Source organism: Ziziphus jujuba, chromosome 11 (assembly GCF_031755915.1).
Source record: "Ziziphus jujuba cultivar Dongzao chromosome 11, ASM3175591v1".
Classification (NCBI taxonomy): Eukaryota; Viridiplantae; Streptophyta; class Magnoliopsida; order Rosales; family Rhamnaceae; genus Ziziphus; species Ziziphus jujuba.
Genome location: NC_083389.1, coordinates 28,389,970 through 28,411,296, shown reverse-complemented (window position 1 = coordinate 28,411,296; position 21,327 = coordinate 28,389,970). Strand labels below are relative to the sequence as shown.

Here is a 21,327-nt window from a genome sequence, read left to right as displayed (position 1 = left end):
TTATTGTTATTATTATTCTTAATTTATATAGTCTTAGCTAAAACCAAATAATCAAATAATATTATAATATTTTAATTCTGTATGAGTAGAGTAGGATAAATTATTTAGAAAGGAAGCGAAGAGAAGAGAAGATAAGAAAAGAAGGAAACGAAAGATGAAGATGGTGGTGTCCAATCTGCCGGAAATTCAGGGGTTTCGATTCGATTCCGTTGGGTATTGTATTGTAGAATAAATTTTCTTTATACTTAATCTGAAACTGAACATAGAATTCTATTATTATTATTTCGGGGTTTATTAATTGGTATATATATACATATATTTATTTATTTATGGATTGATGTTTCATCCAGTTACCCCGTTGGTATTCACAAGCCCGGCCGGCAATCTGTTGTTTAAAATTAAATAAATAATGGGTTAGCAGTTTCAGCTTGCTCAGTAATTTGATTTGATTGATAATGTATATATAGATTTTTACCTTGAAATTTTCTTTTATGCCTATCTTTTCAATTGATAATATCTATCTATCTATCTATCTGGTTGATGATTTTGTTGTGCCCCTTAATTAGGAAAGTTTTGCGCCAATCTATTATTCCCGGACTGCCTGATGACTTGGCATTGAGATGTTTAGCAAAGCTGTCTCATGGGTACCATGGAAAACTTGAGACGGTTTCAAAAGCATGGAGGGATTTAATCCGCAGTGCAGAATATGGAAACTACAAAGCCAGACAAGGCTGGTGCGGAAACTGGCTATTTGTGCTTACCGAAGGCTCCAAGAATGAGTGGATAGCTTATGACCCTGAAGCTGATAAATGGCATCCTCTGCCAATCCCAAAGATGTTGTTCACTACGACACCTCATATTGACCTTAAACACTTTGGGTTTTCATGTGTCAGCGTTTGTAATCGGTTTTACCTCATTGGAGGCTCCTATGCCCCTCATGATTCTGCATTTCCCCATCAAAGGCATTTCATAACCAATGCGGTTTTCCAATTTGATCCATTTCTTAAACAGTGGAGCAATGCAGCGAGCATGGTCACCTCCCGTTCCCATTTTGCATGCTGTGTTGTTTCTGGTAAGATTTATGTAGCCGGTGGACGCAACTTATCTACTCCCAGAGGCCTTGTTCTCGCTGAGGTTTATGATCCACTCACAGATAAGTAGGTTCACTTCTTCTTTGTCTCACCAAACATCTACTTCTTGTGGAAGTTGGAACTGATTTCTAATTTTTTGTTATTGACTATAGGGTATATAGTGTATCAAAAGAAATAACTGTTTCAATAATAGTTTGATTGGCTATAAGTTTTTTCTCTTTCATTTAAAGTTATGATTTTACAGCTTAGGACTTCACATCTTGTTGCAACAAATTCGAGACCAACCGAGCCTATATTAAAAAGGAATGAGAGAAAATGGGGAGATTTGTTCGGTATGATTAAAAAGCAATAATGAGATATATTTCCTAACTTGTTTGGTATTGGAGGTAAACATGGAGGTGCTTTTTCATTACCAAGTTATTGTCATTGTTTTATCCTCCAAGTTTGGTGTTGTTTTATAGTTGTTTGGGTGAATATCACTGTCATTTGCTCAGTTGGCTTCCAATTCATGTCATCAAATAGACTACTTCTGTAAAATTGATGGACTTTATTGGTGTGGCAGACACATCATAAATTGTCACTTTGTTCATATGTTATCCACTTATAGTAAAGATTTATTGTCTTGATACTAGCTGTGTGCTGGAATCATCCAACTCTATTTCACATTATTGCGACAAGATTTGCTCACTCAAACAATTAATGCATTTAGTATGTTATGTATTATTCATCCTTTTCTAAATTTCAGTAGAATTTCTTCTCTCTCTCTCTCTTTCTCTCTCTTTCCTTTCAGTCTTTCTTCTCTTTCACTTATTGAAATGCTTGGTCACTTCATTCAAATTGCAAAACGAACAAGGCATCCATTTTGTTTATTATACTATCAGTTTTGTTGTACTTAGAAATATATCATCGATCATATTGCAGATGGGAGGAGTTGCCACCAATGCCCAATCCACAAATGGACTGTTTAGGCTTATCATATAAAGGGAAATTTCATGTTCTGAGCGACCAGGTAGGCTTGCCAGACCAAAATACGTCTGAGGTTTTTGATCCCTCCGATGGAACATGGTGCACAGTGGAGGATATCTGGCCTTTCTCAAGGGCAATGCAATTTGCAGTTCAGGTAATTGAAGACGACCGCATATATACTGTTGTAGATTGGGGTGAGAGCTTGATTAAAACTAGGGATACTGAAAAAGGAGAATGGCAAAATGTAGGTTCAGTTCCATCAGTGGTTCTTCCTGATCATGGTCGGCCATTGGAGGCTTTTGGCTATGGCTTTGCTGCCTTAAGAAATGAATTATATGTTGTTGGAGGGAAAGTTCTCAAGTGGGAAGAATCAGGTGCTGGGAGGTTTGATATTGTGAAGTTAGGTCTTGTGAGGGTTTGTGACCCTTTGGTTATGCCATTAAAGTGGAGAGAAACTAAGCCCATGTTTGGGTCAGCTTGTGGCTCTATTCTAGGATGTGCGTCAATGGAGGAAGGATCTTCATATTGATCAAGGTAATGAAATTCTGGATGATTAGCTCAACATTGCTCATCAAAGCCTTAGTGCAGAGCTTATGTCTGGTTGTACATCTGCTTGTGCATAAATGGCAAATAGGCCTTATTTATTTCTTGATGAACCTTTTTGTATTTTTTTTTTTTCCCCCACAAGTCCTTGGAAACTAGTATTATTTATCTGTCATGAAAATCTTTTATTTGAGCATTCAGGATACTGTTGTGGCTTCAAGTATAAAAACTGTAAGGATTTTAGTTTTCCGACTATTTTTTTGAGGAAAAGAATAGCCCAATATCAAAATTTATTTGGCAATATAGAAAATATTTTCTATAAGGCAATATAAATGGACAAAAGTTCTCAGATTTATGTTACAAACACCAATTCTTTATTTATTTTGCTCAAGAATACCACTAGTGGACCAGATCCTACTTTTGTTATTTATTTATTTATTATTCAGTCAAGAAGATTATGAGACCTCAATTTTTTGATAAATAAAAAGTTCATAAAAAATGTTGGTGGCTTTAGTATAACCTGTAATTGGGCTTTAGTATAACCTGTAATTGTTACTCATCATTTAAAGAGAGAAGTGATATAAAATTGAACATAAACATGGGAGTAATATTAATTATGCTTTTGTTATTTGTAATTTTTTTTTTTTTGTAGAAACAATATTTATTGCTATTGCATCAATCGGCATCGATATGTATTTGGTTAACATCAGTTGTATGCCTATAATAAAAAATTTAAAAAAAAGAAAAAGAAAACATCAGTTGTGTCCCTGTGATCTCCTTCCCTGTCCGACCTAACTGTGAGTAAAATATTGTTTTTTTGGTTTGGTTCGGTCTTGTTCTGATGGAAACGGTTTTCCACCAGAGGACTGAAGGCAAATATATAAATATATCCTTTAGTCTATACTATAAGCGAGAATGGCTCTCAAGTTTTGGTCATGTTTTACTGTTCAAAATGGTTCCAAAACGACTACTTTTTGTGCGTTTTGGCTTTTCTTTTCCTTGTTTTTTTACTATTCAACAGTTGCCATACTGGTGAGATCCACATTTTATGCTTTTTTTTTTTTATTTTGCCATACAGGTGTCAGCGGTTGTGGTATGGCATGCATTATGGTTATGATGACTTACAGTATGGTAAGGATAGAGTTGGTGTACTTTATACAAAATTCTGGACTTCATTATTGTACTTCAGAAAAGACTTTGCCTTACCATGTAAGTAAAGATTTTGATTTATAATATTTTAAAACCTATTTCCTTGGTTTTCAGTATTTAAATGCCATTGCCTTTTTTTCTTTTCTATTTTTTGTTTTTTTTTGTTTTCAGGTTTTCTCTCCCCCTACTCTCTTTATCAGTGACGATAAAGAACATGAGGATTGTGTTATTCACTACAAAATTGGTAACTTTAATTTTTTCCATTCCTTTGTCTTATTACTTAATTTCCTCGTGCATTTCAATTCTTTTGTGAGTTCATGAATTTCATTGTGCATGGATCTTTGCATTTTTCATTGCTTTTGTGTGCACATGCATATGATTTATATTTCAGTTCTTCACCCAATATCACATATTGATATATGAAAAACCAACATGTATTTATGCTGACAAAAGGACTAGCTTGTCTGCATAGATTATCTCAAATATCCATTTTTTGAGAGCTCTAACAACTACCAGAGCATCCGTGTTCCTCATAGTCAATGACTATGTCATCTATAATTTGGTTTATTTGATTCATAGTGATTTCATTTTATGTTTTTCTAAAATATAATATAGCAAAATGGTTAGAGAAGTAAAGCTAATCAAGGATATTCAAGCTCAACAAAGAGGTTGGACAGTAAAAGTGGTGATTATTGAGAAAGCAATGCCACGAGTTTCCAAATCAAGTCCAAACAAATATCAAAGGTTAATCTTAGCTGATGAAGAAGTAAGTTTGTTTTGATAATATATTTATTTTGTATAATTTGTTTCATATATAACTCAATTTTAAGTCTCTTGTTTTTCTTATACAGGGTAATAAGATCCAGGCCACAATATATGGTGGAGACATCCACATCTTCCGAGACACACTCATAATTGGGAAAAATTATTATATTTCTAATGCTTGGGTTAAAGAAATTAGAAGTGACTGGAGATTCAGAGATAATTGTGCCTGCTGTTTACAGCTTTGTCCCGTTCTCACGACTACACACTTATATTGACTCTCTATCCCACGTGGCTATGTTTGTCTATATAGTCAATTTGTTCAGCTATATTTTTATAACTTTTCATTTGTGAATCTTTCTTTTTTTTAGGATTCTGTTAAAGATATTGAAAAAATTGCCACATTATCCTCCAGTAGTCATAAGCTTCTAATTCAAGTTAAAGCATCTAAACATGAATATCGTGATACTACAAGATGGAAATACACAATCCTTTCTGTTTGTGATACTATTTCAAAAGAAATCAACACATTAACACAAATAGATACTTCAAATGATGCTGAAGTTAGTCAAGTTTTAGAAATTGTTGAAGAGCAAAGTGGAAAATCATTAGGCATAACTGAATTGAGAGGTATGAACATGTTTGATACATTATATCCTAAGTGAAATTACATGAGCTTTTATTTAATGTTCTAATGCATATATATTACAACTTTCAAAATCAGATATATCTGGAAGTGCTGACAATGCTAAGATAGAGCAAATGAGCAATGAAGATAAAGTCCTAGCTGATTTGGTTTCAAAGCCTACTGCAAGAAACAATGCAACAAAGAAACTAAAGCTGATGATTTCCAAAAGTGCAGATGAGGCAGATCCAATAGCGTTGAATCTTGAAAGTTTTCATTTACAATTTGGTGAAGGGAGTAGGAAGCAGTTTGCCGAGCTTAAAGACAATGTTTAATTTGTTATCATGGGAACCATCTTTTTATTAATGTGGACATGATAGATTACTATCAGTTCATAAGTAGATTATTATCAGTGTTTTGTGAATTTATAGCATATTTAGACTATACTATGACAGTTACACTAATATTATTATTTTCTACATTGCAAGATGTAATAGAAATTGATTTAGGTATAACCTAATACATGATGCCCATGATGCCCCATGTCGAAATTCGAATTCTAAAATCCTGAACATGTCCCAATTTTAAAAAAGAAAAAATGGAATTTCCCCCAAATGGATGGAAATCCCTCGTTGGGCACTTAAAAGTGGTTATTTTTGAAAATCGGGCCGACAGATCCCCTTCGGGTGACCTGCCACCGCATTCCCCTTCAAATTCCCTTTCTTTTGATATATTATGGGCCCCGATCCGACGGTCGGATCAAAAGTTATGCCCTTTCAAAGTTTTCCGATCGTTTTACGCATTCTTTTCTCGCCCGCCCCATTCCTTGTGTTCCTCGTTTCTGCCATTCCATCACTTTGGCTTGTGTCTCTTGGCTTGTGTCTCTTCAAGAAACGATCGAATCGAGTGGTCGCAAGCCAAAAATGGCCAGACACAACTTAGCTCGGCCAGACACAACTTAGCTCGGTCAGACACAACTTAGCTCGGACAGACATCAGTTAGCTCGGCCAGACATCAGTTAGCTCGACCAGATATCAGTTAGCTCGGCCAGACATAAGTTAGCTCGGACAGACATCAGTTAGCTCGGCCAGACACAACTTAGCTCGGACAGACATCAGTTAGCTCGGCCAGACACAACTTAGCTCGGACATACATCAGTTAGCTCGGTCAGACACAACTTAGCTCGGCCAGACACAACTTAGCTCGGCCAGACATCAGTTAGCTCGGCCAGACACAACTTAGCTAGGCCAGACACAACTTAGCTCGGCCAGACATCAGTTAGCTCGGCCAGACACAACTTAGCTAGGCCAGACACAACTTAGCTCGGCCAGACATCAGTTAGCTCGGCTAGACATCAGTTAGCTCGGCCAGACATAAGTTAGCTCGGATAGACATCAGTTAGCTCGGCCAGACACAACTTAGCTCGGACAGACATCAGTTAGCTCGGCTAGACACAACTTAGCTCGGCCAGACACAACTTAGCTCGGCCAGACATCAGTTAGCTCGGCTAGACACAATTTAGCTCGGACAGACATAAGTTAGCTTGGATAGACATCAGTTAGCTCGGCCAGACACAACTTAGCTCGGACAGACATCAGTTAGCTCGGCTAGACACAACTTAGCTCGGCCAGACACAACTTAGCTCGGCCAGACATCAGTTAGCTCGGCTAGACACAACTTAGCTCGGCCAGACACAACTTAGCTCGGCCAGACATCAGTTAGCTCGGCTAGACACAATTTAGCTCGGACAGACATAAGTTAGCTCGGATAGACATCAGTTAGCTCGGCCAGACACAACTTAGCTCGGACAGACATCAGTTAGCTCGGCTAGACACAACTTAGCTCGGCTAGACACAACTTAGCTCGGCCAGACATCAGTTAGCTCGGCTAGACACAATTTAGCTCGGCCAGACACAACTTAGCTCGGACAGACGTCAGTTAGCTCGGCCAGACATCAGTTAGCTCGGCCAGACATCAGTTAACTCGGCCAGACACAACTTAGCTCGGCCAGACATCGGTTAACTCGGCCAGACACAACTTAGCTCGGCCAGACACAACTTAGCTCGGACAGACATCAGTTAGCTCGGCCAGACACAACTTAGCTCGGCCAGACATCGGTTAACTCAGCCAGACACAACTTAGCTCGGCCAGACACAACTTAGCTCGGCCAGACATCAGTTAGCTCGGCTAGACACAACTTAGCTCGGTCAGACATCAGTTAGCTCGGCCAGACACAACTTAGTTCGGACAGACATCAGTTAGCTCGGCCAAACATAAGTTAGCTCAGACAGACATCAGTTAGCTCGGATATACCATCAGTTAGCTCGGATATCAGGCAGACATAAGTTAGCTCGGTTGAAGAAATAATTCCGCCTAAATGTCAAAGTCAACTCGTTACCTAATTTGCGATTGATTTTCTTTCTTTTTGGGTTTTTATTTATTTATTTTCTGGACAACTTTAAGAAAGTTTTTATTTTATTGTAAATTAATTAATTCCTAATTTAATATAAAGGAATTAATTAATCAAACTTAGATTATGTGTGTGGCCGGTTTTACCTAGGGTTTTTAGGGTTTATTTTGTTTCTTTCAAAGCCTATTTAAAGGCTTAGTTATCAATAAGAACTAACTTTGATTTGATTGAGAAAATACTTGTAAGATTAATTATGTCTTTGTTCTTTGAGAACACCTAAAACACCATTAGAGAATTAGTTGTTTTAGTTTGACTTATCAATAGGTTTTCCATCCCCTATTGTGGTGTCTACATTATACCAAGGTTTCTAACCACAGGTTGGTTAGGGGTTGAGGTCAATTTCATTAGAACTTGAACTTAATTAAGATCCGGGCTAATATAATACAAGTTTAGGAGCAGGTCGTCCTAGGTTCGTATTAGTTGGAAGTGTTCTTACTTTAAAATTATATGATGCGATTTGGATATTAAATTTATGAAAAACTTGGGATAAAATGATTAATTTATTTATGTTTGTTAATAATTTAAAATTAAATCCTTCTAAACAAATTGAAAAATGTTAATTAAAAAAACTAATTTAACAAATTTTTAATTCAAACTTTTCCATATTACTTAAAAGCTATTAAACATTCAAATTTTAATCCAAACCACGTGCATCGCACGTGGCCATACCTAGTATATATATATATGGAGAGAGAGAGAGAGCTTCGGATGGGATCCAACGCCTGAGATTTCTGCATAGATAGTGCTGCAGTCAGCTTGAAGGGATAATTTTTTTCTTATGGATTCCATTGCAAGCGATGAGTTGTTTAGGAAGTTTTCATACACTGCATAGTGATTTATAGGTGTAAGGATTATTTGCTCCCATTCCCACCCAAGTTTGTTTTCGATGCAGTTGGCGGGTCTTATCGTCATGGATGTCCTCCTTATTTGCTTAGCCTCGCTCTACTGTATAGAGAGAGCTTGTTCTTTTGGAACTTGGCCTCACTCTACTCTATAGAGAGAGCTTGTTCCTTTGGGAATTAGCCTCACGCTGCTATACAGAGAGAGGTTGTGCTGTTGGGAATATATTATAATTTAATGTGAAAATGTGTGTTGAAGTTATCAAATCAGTTAATGAGTTAATCCTGAATCTCTAATTGATATAATAGCAAATTTCAACACTTACTATATTATTAGATATTTAATGTAGAATAGAAAGTATGTTTCCAACAAATTAAGGTCATATATATACACACACACACACAAATACTCCACTGGCGATTATAATATAATATATCCTAAATAATACCATGTCCTGTAATATGCTATCGAATGTTAATAATGCCCAGGAGAATGGGACCACACATACATATATATATATATATATATATATATATGTATATCTTAGCGTTTGCATCGTATATGTGGAAAATATACAAAATCATTGCAAACTATTGAAAATTATATAAAATATATATATATGTTGAATATTTCATCTATTGCATGAGAAGAATACATACATATATATATATATATATATACATGATATATTGGATATATCCTACTAAAATTTTGACAAATACATTGTCAATTTGCTTATTTATGGTTTTTCGCCGACTAATGTGAACTAAATTGTCAAATAGTTAGGCTTCTACTTTTCATTTCCTGATTCCCTAATTAAATAGCCCTAAGAATTGCATATTATTTTTCTATTATTTTATTTTTGGGTAAAAGCCCTGAGAATTGGATTTGGAAATTTTAAGTTGCGACCTGTGACATTGCTGGCATAATCATCATAATGAACATATCAGACAGGGGATCGGAGTAATTGCCAATCGATATCCCAAATTAAGAAAGGCTTTAAACAAATGAAGGTTCCATGTAATTTACCTAACAAACATATAGAGACACATTCAAGCGGTGAGATTAATGCAATCATTTAAGAAAGGGTCTCTTCTAAACATTTATAAATAATATAACAAATATCCTGATTAAAAATCGCTAATTGTCATGAGCTAGCTCTTGCTTAATTGATCCTGCTTTGGGTCCACACTTTGATCAGCTTTAGGCCTTGTGTTGAGGAGAACCTGTTTGGTTTTCTCTCCATGATTTATATTGTAAAAAAATATAATATGACACCAGCTGTCTATATATCTAGATTAAATATACAACTATAGAATGATATATATATATATATATATATATATACATATAAATACGCATATAAAGTAGTGTAACAGCTAGTAGTGTGGGAGCTCACCTTGCGAAGCATGGTGTTTTCATTAATTAACGTTGAGATCTTCTCCTCTAGCTTTGAGTTAGTATCTTGCAATTCTTTAGCCCTGGACTCCAGATCATTGACGTATACCTTCTTTCTTTCTCGGGCTTGTTGAGCAGAAACTCTGTTCCTTAGCAACCTGGAAGGATCATAGATCGATATATGGCATGCATGCACCAGAGTAGGAATTAATTGAGAAATATATATATATATATATATATATATATAGCAGCTTCTAGCTATTACCTCTTGAGTCGTCTGTATTCCTTGTCAACGGGATTTCGGCCCCTGCGGCGTTTCCCGGGAAAGGCAGGCAGTTGCGAAGTGGTAGTGATTGCAGTAGTTGCAGAGGGAATAGATTGTGGAGCTGCTGCTTCTACGTCTGGAACCGTGAACAACTCTTCATCGCTCATCTCCTCTGCTGCCATGCTAGCTTGGAAATTAATTAAGCAAGAGAATCAAATTATTTAATTTAATTTTGTAAACTATACCCAGAAACTTTTACTAACCTACTTTCTCCTTCTCCTTCTCCTTCTCCTTCTCCTTCTTTATATTGCTGTTGCTGTCATGTACAAGCTCAAGCTGAAGCTGAAGCTGGAGTGAATCAGAGGGAGCTGCAAAAGAAGACCTGCTCCTCCAGGTCCAAGAAGAAGAAGAAGAAGAAGAAGAAGAAAGGGGTGGCTTGATGAGGTTCTGAGACATTAATTGATGAATATATTTATTTAAATGTAACTTATTCCTATGACAGATCTCTGATGAAGAATTTATATAGATAATAAGGTTGTAAATTGGAACATGAAAGTGGAATTTCTCACAATAAATAATGTTGATGAGGCCTGGTCTGGGAAGAAATAGAAGGGAAAGGATAGATATGTGACTCTTCACTGATAGATATGTGACTCTTCACTCCAGTCCTACCAAAGTTTTGGTCCAACAAGGAACACGTTGATGTGCATACAGCCGCCACTTTTATAATTATGACTAACCTTAATTTCTAGTACTACAGCTACCTATTAGTTATTACATTTTCTTCATTTGTTTTTCTCTTTCAATATTTACTCTTCCAATGTAACACAGTTCAATCTCTAATATTTATTTCGAGATTAATTAATTTTTTTTTTTTTTTATGTTATATTGTTTTTGAATATATACATATTATGCTATGATAATATCGCCATGGTCCATGTTACCAAAAAATATACATAAATATATATATATATATATATCTCCATGGTTCATGATGCATCAATCGCACAGATGCTTTGCTGCAGCTGCTTTTTTTATTTTTTATTTTTTAAATCTTTTTGGTAATGAGGAGGAGCCAAGGACCCAATAAAAAGACAAAAATGGACTATGGTTTGCTCGTTTAATAGCGATACATTGTGCGGTTCAAGATAAAGCAGCGGTCCATTTCACTTAGTCACGTTATCTCATATTCAAGCATGGAAAGGCATTTGAGTCAGCAGCAGCAACAACCAACAATATGTGATGTCGGTTTGGGGAAGCAGAGTAGAGTGCTAGAGTTGACAAGGGGTATGCAAGACAAACCCGAGGGCTAACAAGTAAAAAGCTAATGTCGAGAAGGGCACAAGAGAGAAAAACACTGCCACAAGCACAAGGCAATCTGTTTAAGAGTGATTTAAGTATCGATTTGGAAGTGATTTTAATTAGCTAAACTCACTTTCAAAGTGCGCTTCATATAGTATTTGGCAACAAAATATGAAATCGTCTTCCAAAGATTCAATTATTGGCAGATCACCTACATGGTGATTTTAGAAAAAAGATTATTCTTGAAAAATCATTTGAAATGACCAAATGGACACTTTAGAGAAGGCTAAACAAGCTAAGCAAGACAACTGTGGATGAACGAGGAAAATGTGGAGATCAGCCCACGTTGACAATAAAACCAAGCATAAAACGAAAAGGTACATGGGATACGAAACTTCTCCCTGAGTCCCTCAACTCTTAGCTAAAATCCCTTTATCCGACAAAACTAACTTGGATGAGGAGCTATAAAAGCGGAGATGTTGGTCCAAACTTGAGTTACCAACACCTCTCTTCCCTTGCTTCTCTCTCATTGTGCTTCCTTCATCTCTCAGATTTTCAACCTGTGAGCTAAAATCATCAACCATAACCATAGGGAGTCTTAAGTTTACGACGATGTTGTTGGTGAGGACTTACGCGGGGTTTGACACGAGAACCATGTAACTTCCATTTATGAATTGTTTTTGTTTTCTTTCTTCAAAGATTATGTCCATTCACAGTCTTTCAACCATCGCGAAAATCATCCCCTGCTCTTCAGCTTTTCTCTTGTACTTGTTTAACATTGGGGGTTGGTTTGGTTCAGTGCGGGATTGGAAGGAAAAATCTTGAGCAAAAAGAAATGTCATGAGTTATGGATATGTGAAAATGACTATATATATATATATATTTCATAAATTTCAATATCCAGAAAACTAGCAAGTTTGCCTTTGAATACAACCACAAAATAAACTCTCTTTTTTACCCTTTTAGTAGTGTTTTTCTCTTAACAAGGGGGCTCATTAGTAAATCCCCACCGAGCTAAAACGAGCTAGGGCCGTGAAACAAAATTTGAAAAAGAGCGGAGAACTGTACACACAACCAATGGAAAGGGCGTCCATTCTAATGCCACTTTTGGACACAAGTTATAGGAATTGAAAAACAACCATCCTTCGTCTCAATTCAAAGCTTGAGAAAACGCAATGCAATGGCCTCTTCTATTCATTAGACTCTAAAATGGACTTGTCCAACTTTTAACTATCTATGTATGGTTGTTCCTTCTGTTGCCAGATCTCCCTTCTGGATTGTCACTCCTATCTGTATCAGAATTCTCTCTCTGACGCTCAGCCTCTGAATTCCCTGCTTGACTCCTCCTGTGTCTTCGATCCTGTATTCCAACCAGATACCCTTATAAGGTTCAACAAACAACTCCTCCCTAAGTTTTATAATGGTAGAAACATGGAAACCTCAGATGAAACAAGCCAAGTAGGTCCTAAAATTTGGATCATACAATATTTGTTTAGAGATGGAAAATTCTGTTTAGAATAACTACACTAATATATTTTTTTCAAGGGAAAAAAGATGCACAAAAAAAAAAAAAAAGGTGCTATTTGATACTGTAAAGATGATTTCAGTAACAAACCTCTCGAGGTATTGGGTATTCCTCTGACTCAAGCATGCGAACAACTTGACCCATCTTAGGTCTTCTGTCGGCCTCAGGATCAACACACCTCAAAGCAGTCAACAGTGCTCGTTTAACGTTACTTGTTGATGGCCTCATTTCAATGTTTGGATCTACCACCTCTTCTGAACGCCTGCTTCCAACCATCATCTTAAGCCAGTCTACCAGATTTACCTGAACCAATTATCCAGTAGGTGTCAACATAACATACACCATTTCTCACAGTAGACTGTATGATGAAATCCAAAGTGATTTTGAGTGTCTCTTTGTAAAAAGAACAGCACTGAGACTAAATAAGAAAAACAGCTTCAGTAAATGCTCAGTAGCAATCCACAAATTGTGTACCTCATGTGCTGGTCGACCATAATCCACTGGGTCTCTTCCAGTAATAGCTTCCAAAAGAACAACACCAAAGCTATAAACATCACTCTTCTCATTTAAAAGGCCAGAATTGGCATATTCTGGAGCAACATATCTGACAAACAAGCGAAAAATAAGGAAAACGGGATAAATATTTCTGAACTGAAGACTTAATAGTTTCTTCTACTAGTACAATCATCACTTGAACAAAAGCATATGGTGGCTAAAAAACAATCCAGTGCACAAATGGCAAACAACTCTTCATTAGAAAGATTACTAACCCAAAGGTGCCCATAACTCTAGTAGTAATATGACTTTTTCCAGCACCTAGCAACTTTGCCAGACCAAAATCTGATATCTTAGCGTTGAAGTCATCATCAAGCAAGATATTGCTTGACTTGATGTCTCGATGCACAACTTTTGGCTCAATTGCCTCATGCAGATAAGCCAACCTGCAAGATGGAAACACGACCCAAATGAAGATGAATCACGACGATAAGTATCTATGACAAAAGTGTATGAGACTTACGCTTTAGCAGTGCCAAGGAGCACTTTCATTCGCGCTTCCCAAGTAAGACAACCATGTTGACGCATAGCTCCATGGAGCCATTGCTCCAAATTGCCATTGTTCACATACTCATACACCAACAACCTGAAACTTATCGTCATGTTATTGACTAAGCTACATGGAAAATATCACTCATCCTCATATAAACATTAGCAAAAACACCTTTGGGTATTCAATTTCAACTAGATCCATTAAAATAAAATTTAATGCAGATAAATGCAAATCAGTAATGAGTTTATTTTCAAGAGATAGGGTGCTGAGAGACGAACTTTGCCTGTCTATACCACAGTACCACTCTTCTCCCACCCCACCCCAACCAGACAAAAGAAAATTTTCAAAGGATGTCCTACCTGTTGGTGCCTTCAATGCAATATCCCAAAAGTCGAACCAGGTTCTTATGCCGTACATGCCCAATAGCCTCAACTTCTACTCTAAATTCCTTCTCCGCTTGTCCACTACAACATGATCAGAGAAGCATTATATAGGACTAGATATTACAATGCGAAGAAAGTTTTCAAAACTACCGTAACAATGACTAACTTACAGATTATTGAGAAGCTTCTTGACAGCCACAGGAGTCCCATTAATCAGATGACCTCGATAAACAATACCATATCCACCCTCACCAATGATATTTTCCTTGGAAAAACGCTTTGTTGCAAGTTCCAAGTCCCTAAGTGTAAACCAGTGACCCCAACCAAGGTGAGAGAATTCAGGAAGACCAGAGAGAGGAGATGGGGCAGTTATAGGGCGCAATGAAGGTCTCTGAACTGAAACTTTCCCGCCACCACCCCCTTCACCAGATTGACAACCAGCACCACCACCACCTTCCTTCTCTATTCTAGTAAAAGAGCCTGATTGACTGCTACTATCTCCAGTCTTTGAATTAATCAAAACTTTCTCAGACTCTCTATCACTAAATTTATCATTTAGGGTGAGAAAATTTCCATTATGGTGAGCATAATTACTTGCTGAAACTTGATCTATTTTAATCTCTTTGATTTCCTTTGAAACATTTGGAATTTGGCAAAGGGGAAGCATATCATTATTTTTTCTCGATCGTTTTCTTGAAGTTAGGCATATTGATAGCACCAGCAGGATAATTACAATGAACACCCCAACAAAGATCCCTGTTAATACCCAGACCTTCAAACCGAAAACAAATGTCTTTTTAGATAATCCCTCATTAAGATCCGACGCCATTTCTGCTTTGAATAGCTATCTGCAAAATTCAATTGAAAAGACTTGAAAACCGTCAACCTATGTATCCAGCAAGGAACGGACATCTTTTCTTTCTCTTTTTTTTTTTTTTTTAATTTTTAAATTTCAATTTGTTATGCAACTTACCTGATCATGTGAGAAGTTTCACGTCTTTCAGCACAGACATAAAATCCAGTCATCTAAATATCAATACCCAACTTTTTAATTTTCTCTTTGATAAAAATTCCAAATCCGTAACATTTAGGAAAAGAAAAAATAGATAAATAAAAAAAGAAGGGCGAAGAAGGAGGAGGAGGTAATGGAAGATAGTAGGGCACCTAAACGAATATGGAGAAAGAATGAGAATGAGGACAAGAAAATAGATGAATCAAAATTCCAAATTTCAATTTCCAGGAAGAAGCCAAAGGCGCACTTCAACAGAAGGAGAGCATGGGAAAAATAGAAAACAGAACATTTGTTTTTCAGTCATCAGACTCACCTATTTCCAAACTCTAAATACATACTATCAGCAGCCTATCATAATCAAGTAGGAAATAGATATTACCAACATATGCATTCATGATTCCATAACACCAACCCATATCAACTCAACTCAACCAAGAAAGATCAAAACTTTGGTCACCTTCTACGCAGTTAACCTATAGCCGCGCCAAGGGCATAAAATTTTGGCATAACAAAAACGAAAAATTGCTAACACAACCACTTGCTTACTTGAGTTCAGTTGCGTTGCGTCTCAGGGAAAACAAGAACCTTAAATACCCCCTTTTTTTTTTTCCCCCAATTCCACATTAGAAACAAATAGAAATAAAAAGATCATGGACAATAACACATGAATAACATAGACACTGAGGTTTCTACATACTGAAAAGCTTTTCAATCGATTACCTTCCTTTGAAACCAATCTGAGCTGCCTTCTTCAGTCTCCTCCTTGAGAAATGAAACAAAATCAAGCCCAGATCTCTTATCAAAAGAATTCCAAAAAGAGTCACTTGGAAGATAGTCCATCGCCGCATACCCAAATCAGCCCCATTGTGAAAATCTCAACTTTCGTTGGTTTTCCTTCCTGGGATTCCTCAATTGGCAAGTGGGTGTGAATCCAAGCTCATAGGAAGCTCTCTTAACCTCCTGAAAATCCAAAAAATGTCACATCACAGAGCGTCTTGTGGTGCAAATTAGTCAAGAGGGGATTGGAGAAGAGAAGAAAAAAGAAGAAGCATATGCAATTCTGGGATGAGGAAATGGTGGTGGTGGGGTTAATAAGAAGGGATGGAGTTATCAATGGTAGGTGATGGGAAGAGGCATCAGAAGCATGCCTTACAGTACATACAGTAAAAGAGAAGCATGAAAAAAATGGAAGCTTTCTTTGCTGTTTCTTCAAATTTCTTTCTTTTCTTTTTTCTTTTTTTCTTTTTTTCTTTTTATTATTATTATTATTTTTTTTTCCATAAACAGTGATATCTAAAATAAATTCTAAAGTAAATAGATAATCAGGGAAAAAAAAAAAGAAAAAAAAAGAGTTCATAAAAATAAATATCTAATTAAAATCAGAATAAAATTGAAAATAAGGATCTTATGCGGGTCTTTTTAATATAATTCAAAACTTCTGTGTTTTAAATTTAATTGATATAATTTTTGTTTCATAGTCAAACATAAAATTTAGACTACATTATATATCATTTTTCAAAAAACAAAAAAAAAAAAAAAAGTGATTATGATTACCAGAGACAAAAGTAATCACTGTGATTCTCAAGAAATGTGTACGTGTAGTGCAACTTGGGGCAATTTAGGGGTCAAATAAACAGACTGGACAGCAAATTAACCCAAAACCAATGGATGCCCGCATTATGAGTATTTACACGTTCATCAGCTTTTCAATTTCTCACACCTTCTTGAGCTTTGTGAATTTCCCATTTGAATAATTTGTATATTATTTTAAAATATTGAGATTGGTATGTCCAACTAACGTTGGATAGTCAAAGAAACAGACTGGATTAGGATACGATACCAAGTTTTGATAGATTGGTTTATTTTTTATATACATAATGTACCCCTGTTCCACTTAGAGAATTCCTTTTTGTCCAAAGAAGAAGACAATGGGGAGGGAAAAATGAAGAGAATCTGATCGTCATGGTTGGAAAAGGAACTGTATACTAATACTATACCCCAAAGTGCAACAGCAATGTTACATTTGCGATAATAATGAAATTTCTAGTAGATACAGCATATGAGAAAAATCATGCAAGTATGGAGAAGCAAAACAGATACATGGATGAGCAGAGTAGGTTTTAAAAAAATAAACCTCCTATGAGTGAACCCCCACACCTTTTACTCGCCATTCCACTTTCATATTTACAAATCACGATTATATTTGTAATTGTAACCTGAAAGGTTTATTTATCTATTTATGTGTTTATCAAAAAGTAAGAGGTTTATCTTTTTTGCGTCACTATATATTAAAATATAAACATATACAATATATACGTGTAGGCATGTGTGAAAATTCTGAATATCGTCGCTTCTCTTTGAGTTTGAGCTCCCAAATAAGTTGTGTATTAGATATATGCTTCTGTTCAAGACAAATATTAATTATATATATATATATATATAGCTTATTTTATGCTGGTTGACATACATCCTAAAGGAGCATGAAAAACATTCCATAATATTTTACGGGACACTGTAGAACAGCTTATCTTGAACTGCATCGCTAATCAAATTAAATTAATATAATATATTTTAGCTAATGTATACATTGTATACATCTGCAGCAGCATCATTAACTACAAATTAAAATGGGACCAGTAGCAAGCTTGACGTGTTAGATTGCTTCTTTTTTCAGATACATAGAAGACATAATTAAAGTGCTAATAATAATAATAATAATAATTAATACATGTTTTCTATCATCACATGTAATGTAACCATCTTTTTATCGTGGCATTTTTCATAATATCCATTCATTAAAAGTCTTCATGTATTATAGAATATGCTCTTTAATATTTACTTGTTGATTAATCCCTCCACCACCTATTTTATGCAAGTAGCCAATGTATATTATGATTATTAATTATTATTAATATTATATATTACTTTTTTTTTTCCCCATAATATTTAATACTAATTATAATTTATGCATAAACTTATGAGGAGCTTTTTAGCATTGTGTATAAAACATGGAGTACATTGCTTTTAAACAATGAATTCTTTTGTTCTTTTTCTTTTCCTTTTTTTTTTTTTTTTACCCTCCTTTTTTAGGAATACTGCACCGGACCCCGCCATAAAAGAAATGGAAAAGGATAATACAAAGGAAAATATTTTTGGCCTTCGCATTATTACATTAAAGTAATAATTTAATATAGTGAGTTTAAAGTTATAGATTAGTCATCGAATTATGGAATATTAATAACATGGAATCCAATGAAGTTTAGGAAAACTTGTGATTTACGTTCACTTAAACCCAAATACAAATTGTAGAAATTTGTGGAAAAGATGCAACTTCAAAGAAATATTAAAAAATATATGTATAAAAGAAAAGAAAAGAAAAGGAAAGAGAATGCGCCACATAATTAAAGTAGACTAGATAAGAACCCACTTGTAAAAATTACATAAGAAGTGGACCAACTTTCACACACACACACACACACACACACAATAGCAGCAATAGAAAGGAAAACAAAAAAAACAAAAAAATGGTATATACTCTCAAAAACTACAACTAAAACTAATTGATAATACTTGGAGTTCACACACAAATTATCTATATCATGAGTTTTTATTTTGCAGTAGTGAGCTGCCAATGACTAGATAGTTAAGTTAGTTTGAAGGAGAAAAGGCAAAAATAAATAAATAAATAAATTATCAATTAGAGGTAATAATTAGTGCATAACAGAATGGGCATGATAAGGATTAAAATTAAAATAAAATAGTTCTAATCCCATATTTGCTACGACGACTAACAGAATAAAAGATTCTAAACTTGCAGAGTTATCCCTCCCACCTAGTAAAATCATGTTATTCCACCTCCACCCCTGGGATATAGTTATCCCACCTTTGTAGAAACTCACTTTTTTTTTTTCTTTCTTTCTTTTTTTCTTTTTTTCGTTTTCTACCCCTCGATCCGCAGTCTTTTTTAGCTTATCTTACATATTTTTTCTCTGTTCTCTTTACTTTTATTTATTTATTTTTAATGTTTTATCTCCTACTTTTTTTTTTCTTATATTCCAGTATGTTTTCTTCAGCTTTAATTTTTTTAATCTTTTTTTTTTTTAGCTCTTTCAATCTTATTTCTTCATCCATGAGTTTTTTTTTTCCATTTTTCTTTGCATATATATATATATATATATATATATTTGTTTCTTCTCTCATGTTTAAGTTTTTTTTTTTTTTGTAGCAATATAACAATATATTTATTTATTTTTTTAGCAATATAACAATATATTTAAGAATTATTTTGGATGTTCAAAAATAATATATACAATTTGGATTATTGTTAATAATATAATAAATTAACTTTTTTTAAAAATATTAGACAAAGAAATAATCTAATTTAAATCACTTGCATTAATTTTAAAATTAATAAGTTATTGAAAATGTATGTTCATTTTTATTAATTACTATTTTTTTGGTTCATTTTTATAAATTACTATAAAAAATAATAATTCAATCCTGTTGACACCAAATACAGGACTGTATTAATTTTTATCCCATTCAATCTCAATCCTTATCACAATTCCAATCTTAATCTAATTATATCATGCTTGCCAAATGGCCCTATTTTATTCTTTTGGCTAATAAGTGTGCTTGGAGTTTATTATATATATATATATATATATATATATATATTTTATATAGTGAGCATGAAAAAATTAAATTTAAAGTATTATCCCAAAAAATAATGCTTTTTATTAGTGATTGTTATCCTCGCAAGGCCATTGATCTAAAAAACCTTAAAGATTGAATTTTGCTAATGCTGTCCTACCTAGGTAGTGGATTTTTACGTAAATATAATAGTACTACTTATGATCTAGCATAGCTTTACCTTAATATCTTTTTTTAAAGAAAGAAAATAGAAAAAAAAAATTATCGGGTGTTTGATAAAAAAGAAAGTATTGAAGGAAAAAAAATAAGTTTCTTGGGATTTAGTTTCTTGAGAATGAGTTTCATTGGAATTTTTTTATGGTGTTTGGTTAATGATAGAGGAAAATAGAACTTACAAGTAATTAAATAAATTTATATATTAAAATTAAAGGATAAAATTATATTTAAAAATATATATAATATCAGTTTATTAGGAAATTCTAAAATGACATCTCTGTTAATTTTTTTACATTATGATATTTATTTTCGACTGTAGCCTACAAATTCATTTTCTTAAAAATTATCCAAACAGAAAAAAATTTTTATTTTCCTAAAAAATTTTAGATTTTCACTAATTTTACCACAACCTAAAACACCCCATAAATTCTCATTGTGCAGTCCTGGTGATATGAGATCATTTAGTCAAAATGAAATGCGCACAAACTGAAAGCAATAAATAAGATTGAAAATAAAATGCATAATTGGCTATAATATATAATTTTATATTGGGTTGGAAAATTCCACCGGTTGAAATCCCCACCTTCAATATAAAGAAAATAACAATAAATAAATAAAAAAAAGCAAGTTTCTATTTCGTCGGCAATAGTAATTAGAGATCCAGCAAAGCCAAAGTCAACATCCAAATCGGGACATTTTTCTTGGATTTTAAACAAAAAGTCTTATTGAAAAATATTTTTCATAGATTCCTTCACTAAGGGACCTCCTTGTCCTATTGTCCGATGTTTTAAGGGCAAACTTCCAATTTGGGACCCAACTTCCAAATTAGAAAGAAGAAAGCTTCAAGTGTCTCATACTCTTTTCACCAAACCACAAAAGAAAAATAAATAAAAAAAAAATAAAAAGAAAAAAGAAAAAAGAAAAGAAATAGAGGAAAAAAGTTGCGTCTCAACCTCTCATCACCATTAATTAGACAAGGTAAAAAATCATCAACTTGTCTGGTAATGCAAAATTAAAAAGTACAAAATCATGCAGTTTGGGAATGGATTAATTATATATGTATAATTAAATGTATGTAT

At 34.4% G+C, this 21,327-nt stretch overlaps 3 protein-coding genes across 9 annotated transcripts; 1 reads left to right on the top strand and 2 right to left on the bottom strand.

Annotated features, from left to right (window-relative positions):
• The first annotated feature begins 14 nt into the window (after positions 1 to 14).
• LOC107407370 (F-box/kelch-repeat protein At1g16250) lies at positions 15 to 5,612 on the top strand. Of its 6 annotated transcripts, XR_009634891.1 has the most exons (8): positions 15 to 213; positions 567 to 1,157; positions 2,013 to 2,591; positions 3,679 to 3,809; positions 3,921 to 3,993; positions 4,365 to 4,515; positions 4,601 to 5,141; positions 5,236 to 5,596. XR_009634891.1 is itself a non-coding variant. In XM_048465591.2 (4 exons), the coding sequence occupies exons 2-4, from the start codon at positions 410 to 412 to the stop codon at positions 2,584 to 2,586; spliced, it is 1,164 nt and encodes a 387-aa protein (XP_048321548.1). In that variant the 5' UTR covers positions 54 to 213; positions 351 to 409; the 3' UTR covers positions 2,587 to 2,849. The 6 variants fall into 6 exon arrangements, 3 of the variants coding, with proteins under 3 accessions (XP_015870128.3, XP_048321548.1, XP_048321547.1); XR_009634890.1 differs by having other exon boundaries at positions 4,601 to 5,600; XR_009634892.1 differs by having other exon boundaries at positions 3,921 to 4,515; positions 4,601 to 5,612.
• Positions 5,613 to 9,404: 3,792 nt separating this feature from the next.
• On the bottom strand, positions 9,405 to 10,672 carry LOC107433384 (transcription factor HY5-like). Its single transcript, XM_016044679.4, has 4 exons — positions 10,373 to 10,672; positions 10,110 to 10,296; positions 9,846 to 10,002; positions 9,405 to 9,672 (listed from the first exon to the last, which is right to left on the bottom strand). Exons 1-4 carry the CDS (start codon positions 10,563 to 10,565, stop codon positions 9,601 to 9,603), a joined length of 609 nt encoding a protein of 202 aa, XP_015900165.3. The 5' UTR covers positions 10,566 to 10,672; the 3' UTR covers positions 9,405 to 9,600.
• A 1,593-nt stretch (positions 10,673 to 12,265) lies between these two features.
• Positions 12,266 to 16,602, bottom strand: LOC107433383 (probable receptor-like protein kinase At5g18500). 2 transcript variants are annotated; one of them, XM_016044675.4, is made up of 9 exons: positions 16,100 to 16,602; positions 15,341 to 15,393; positions 14,538 to 15,215; positions 14,344 to 14,448; positions 13,955 to 14,077; positions 13,707 to 13,877; positions 13,411 to 13,540; positions 13,027 to 13,239; positions 12,266 to 12,771 (listed from the first exon to the last, which is right to left on the bottom strand). In XM_016044675.4, exons 3-9 carry the CDS (start codon positions 15,194 to 15,196, stop codon positions 12,646 to 12,648), a joined length of 1,527 nt encoding a protein of 508 aa, XP_015900161.3. In that variant the 5' UTR covers positions 15,197 to 15,215; positions 15,341 to 15,393; positions 16,100 to 16,602; the 3' UTR covers positions 12,266 to 12,645. The 2 variants fall into 2 exon arrangements, with proteins under 2 accessions (XP_015900161.3, XP_015900160.3); XM_016044674.4 differs by lacking the exon at positions 15,341 to 15,393.
• Positions 16,603 to 21,327: the final 4,725 nt, after the last annotated feature.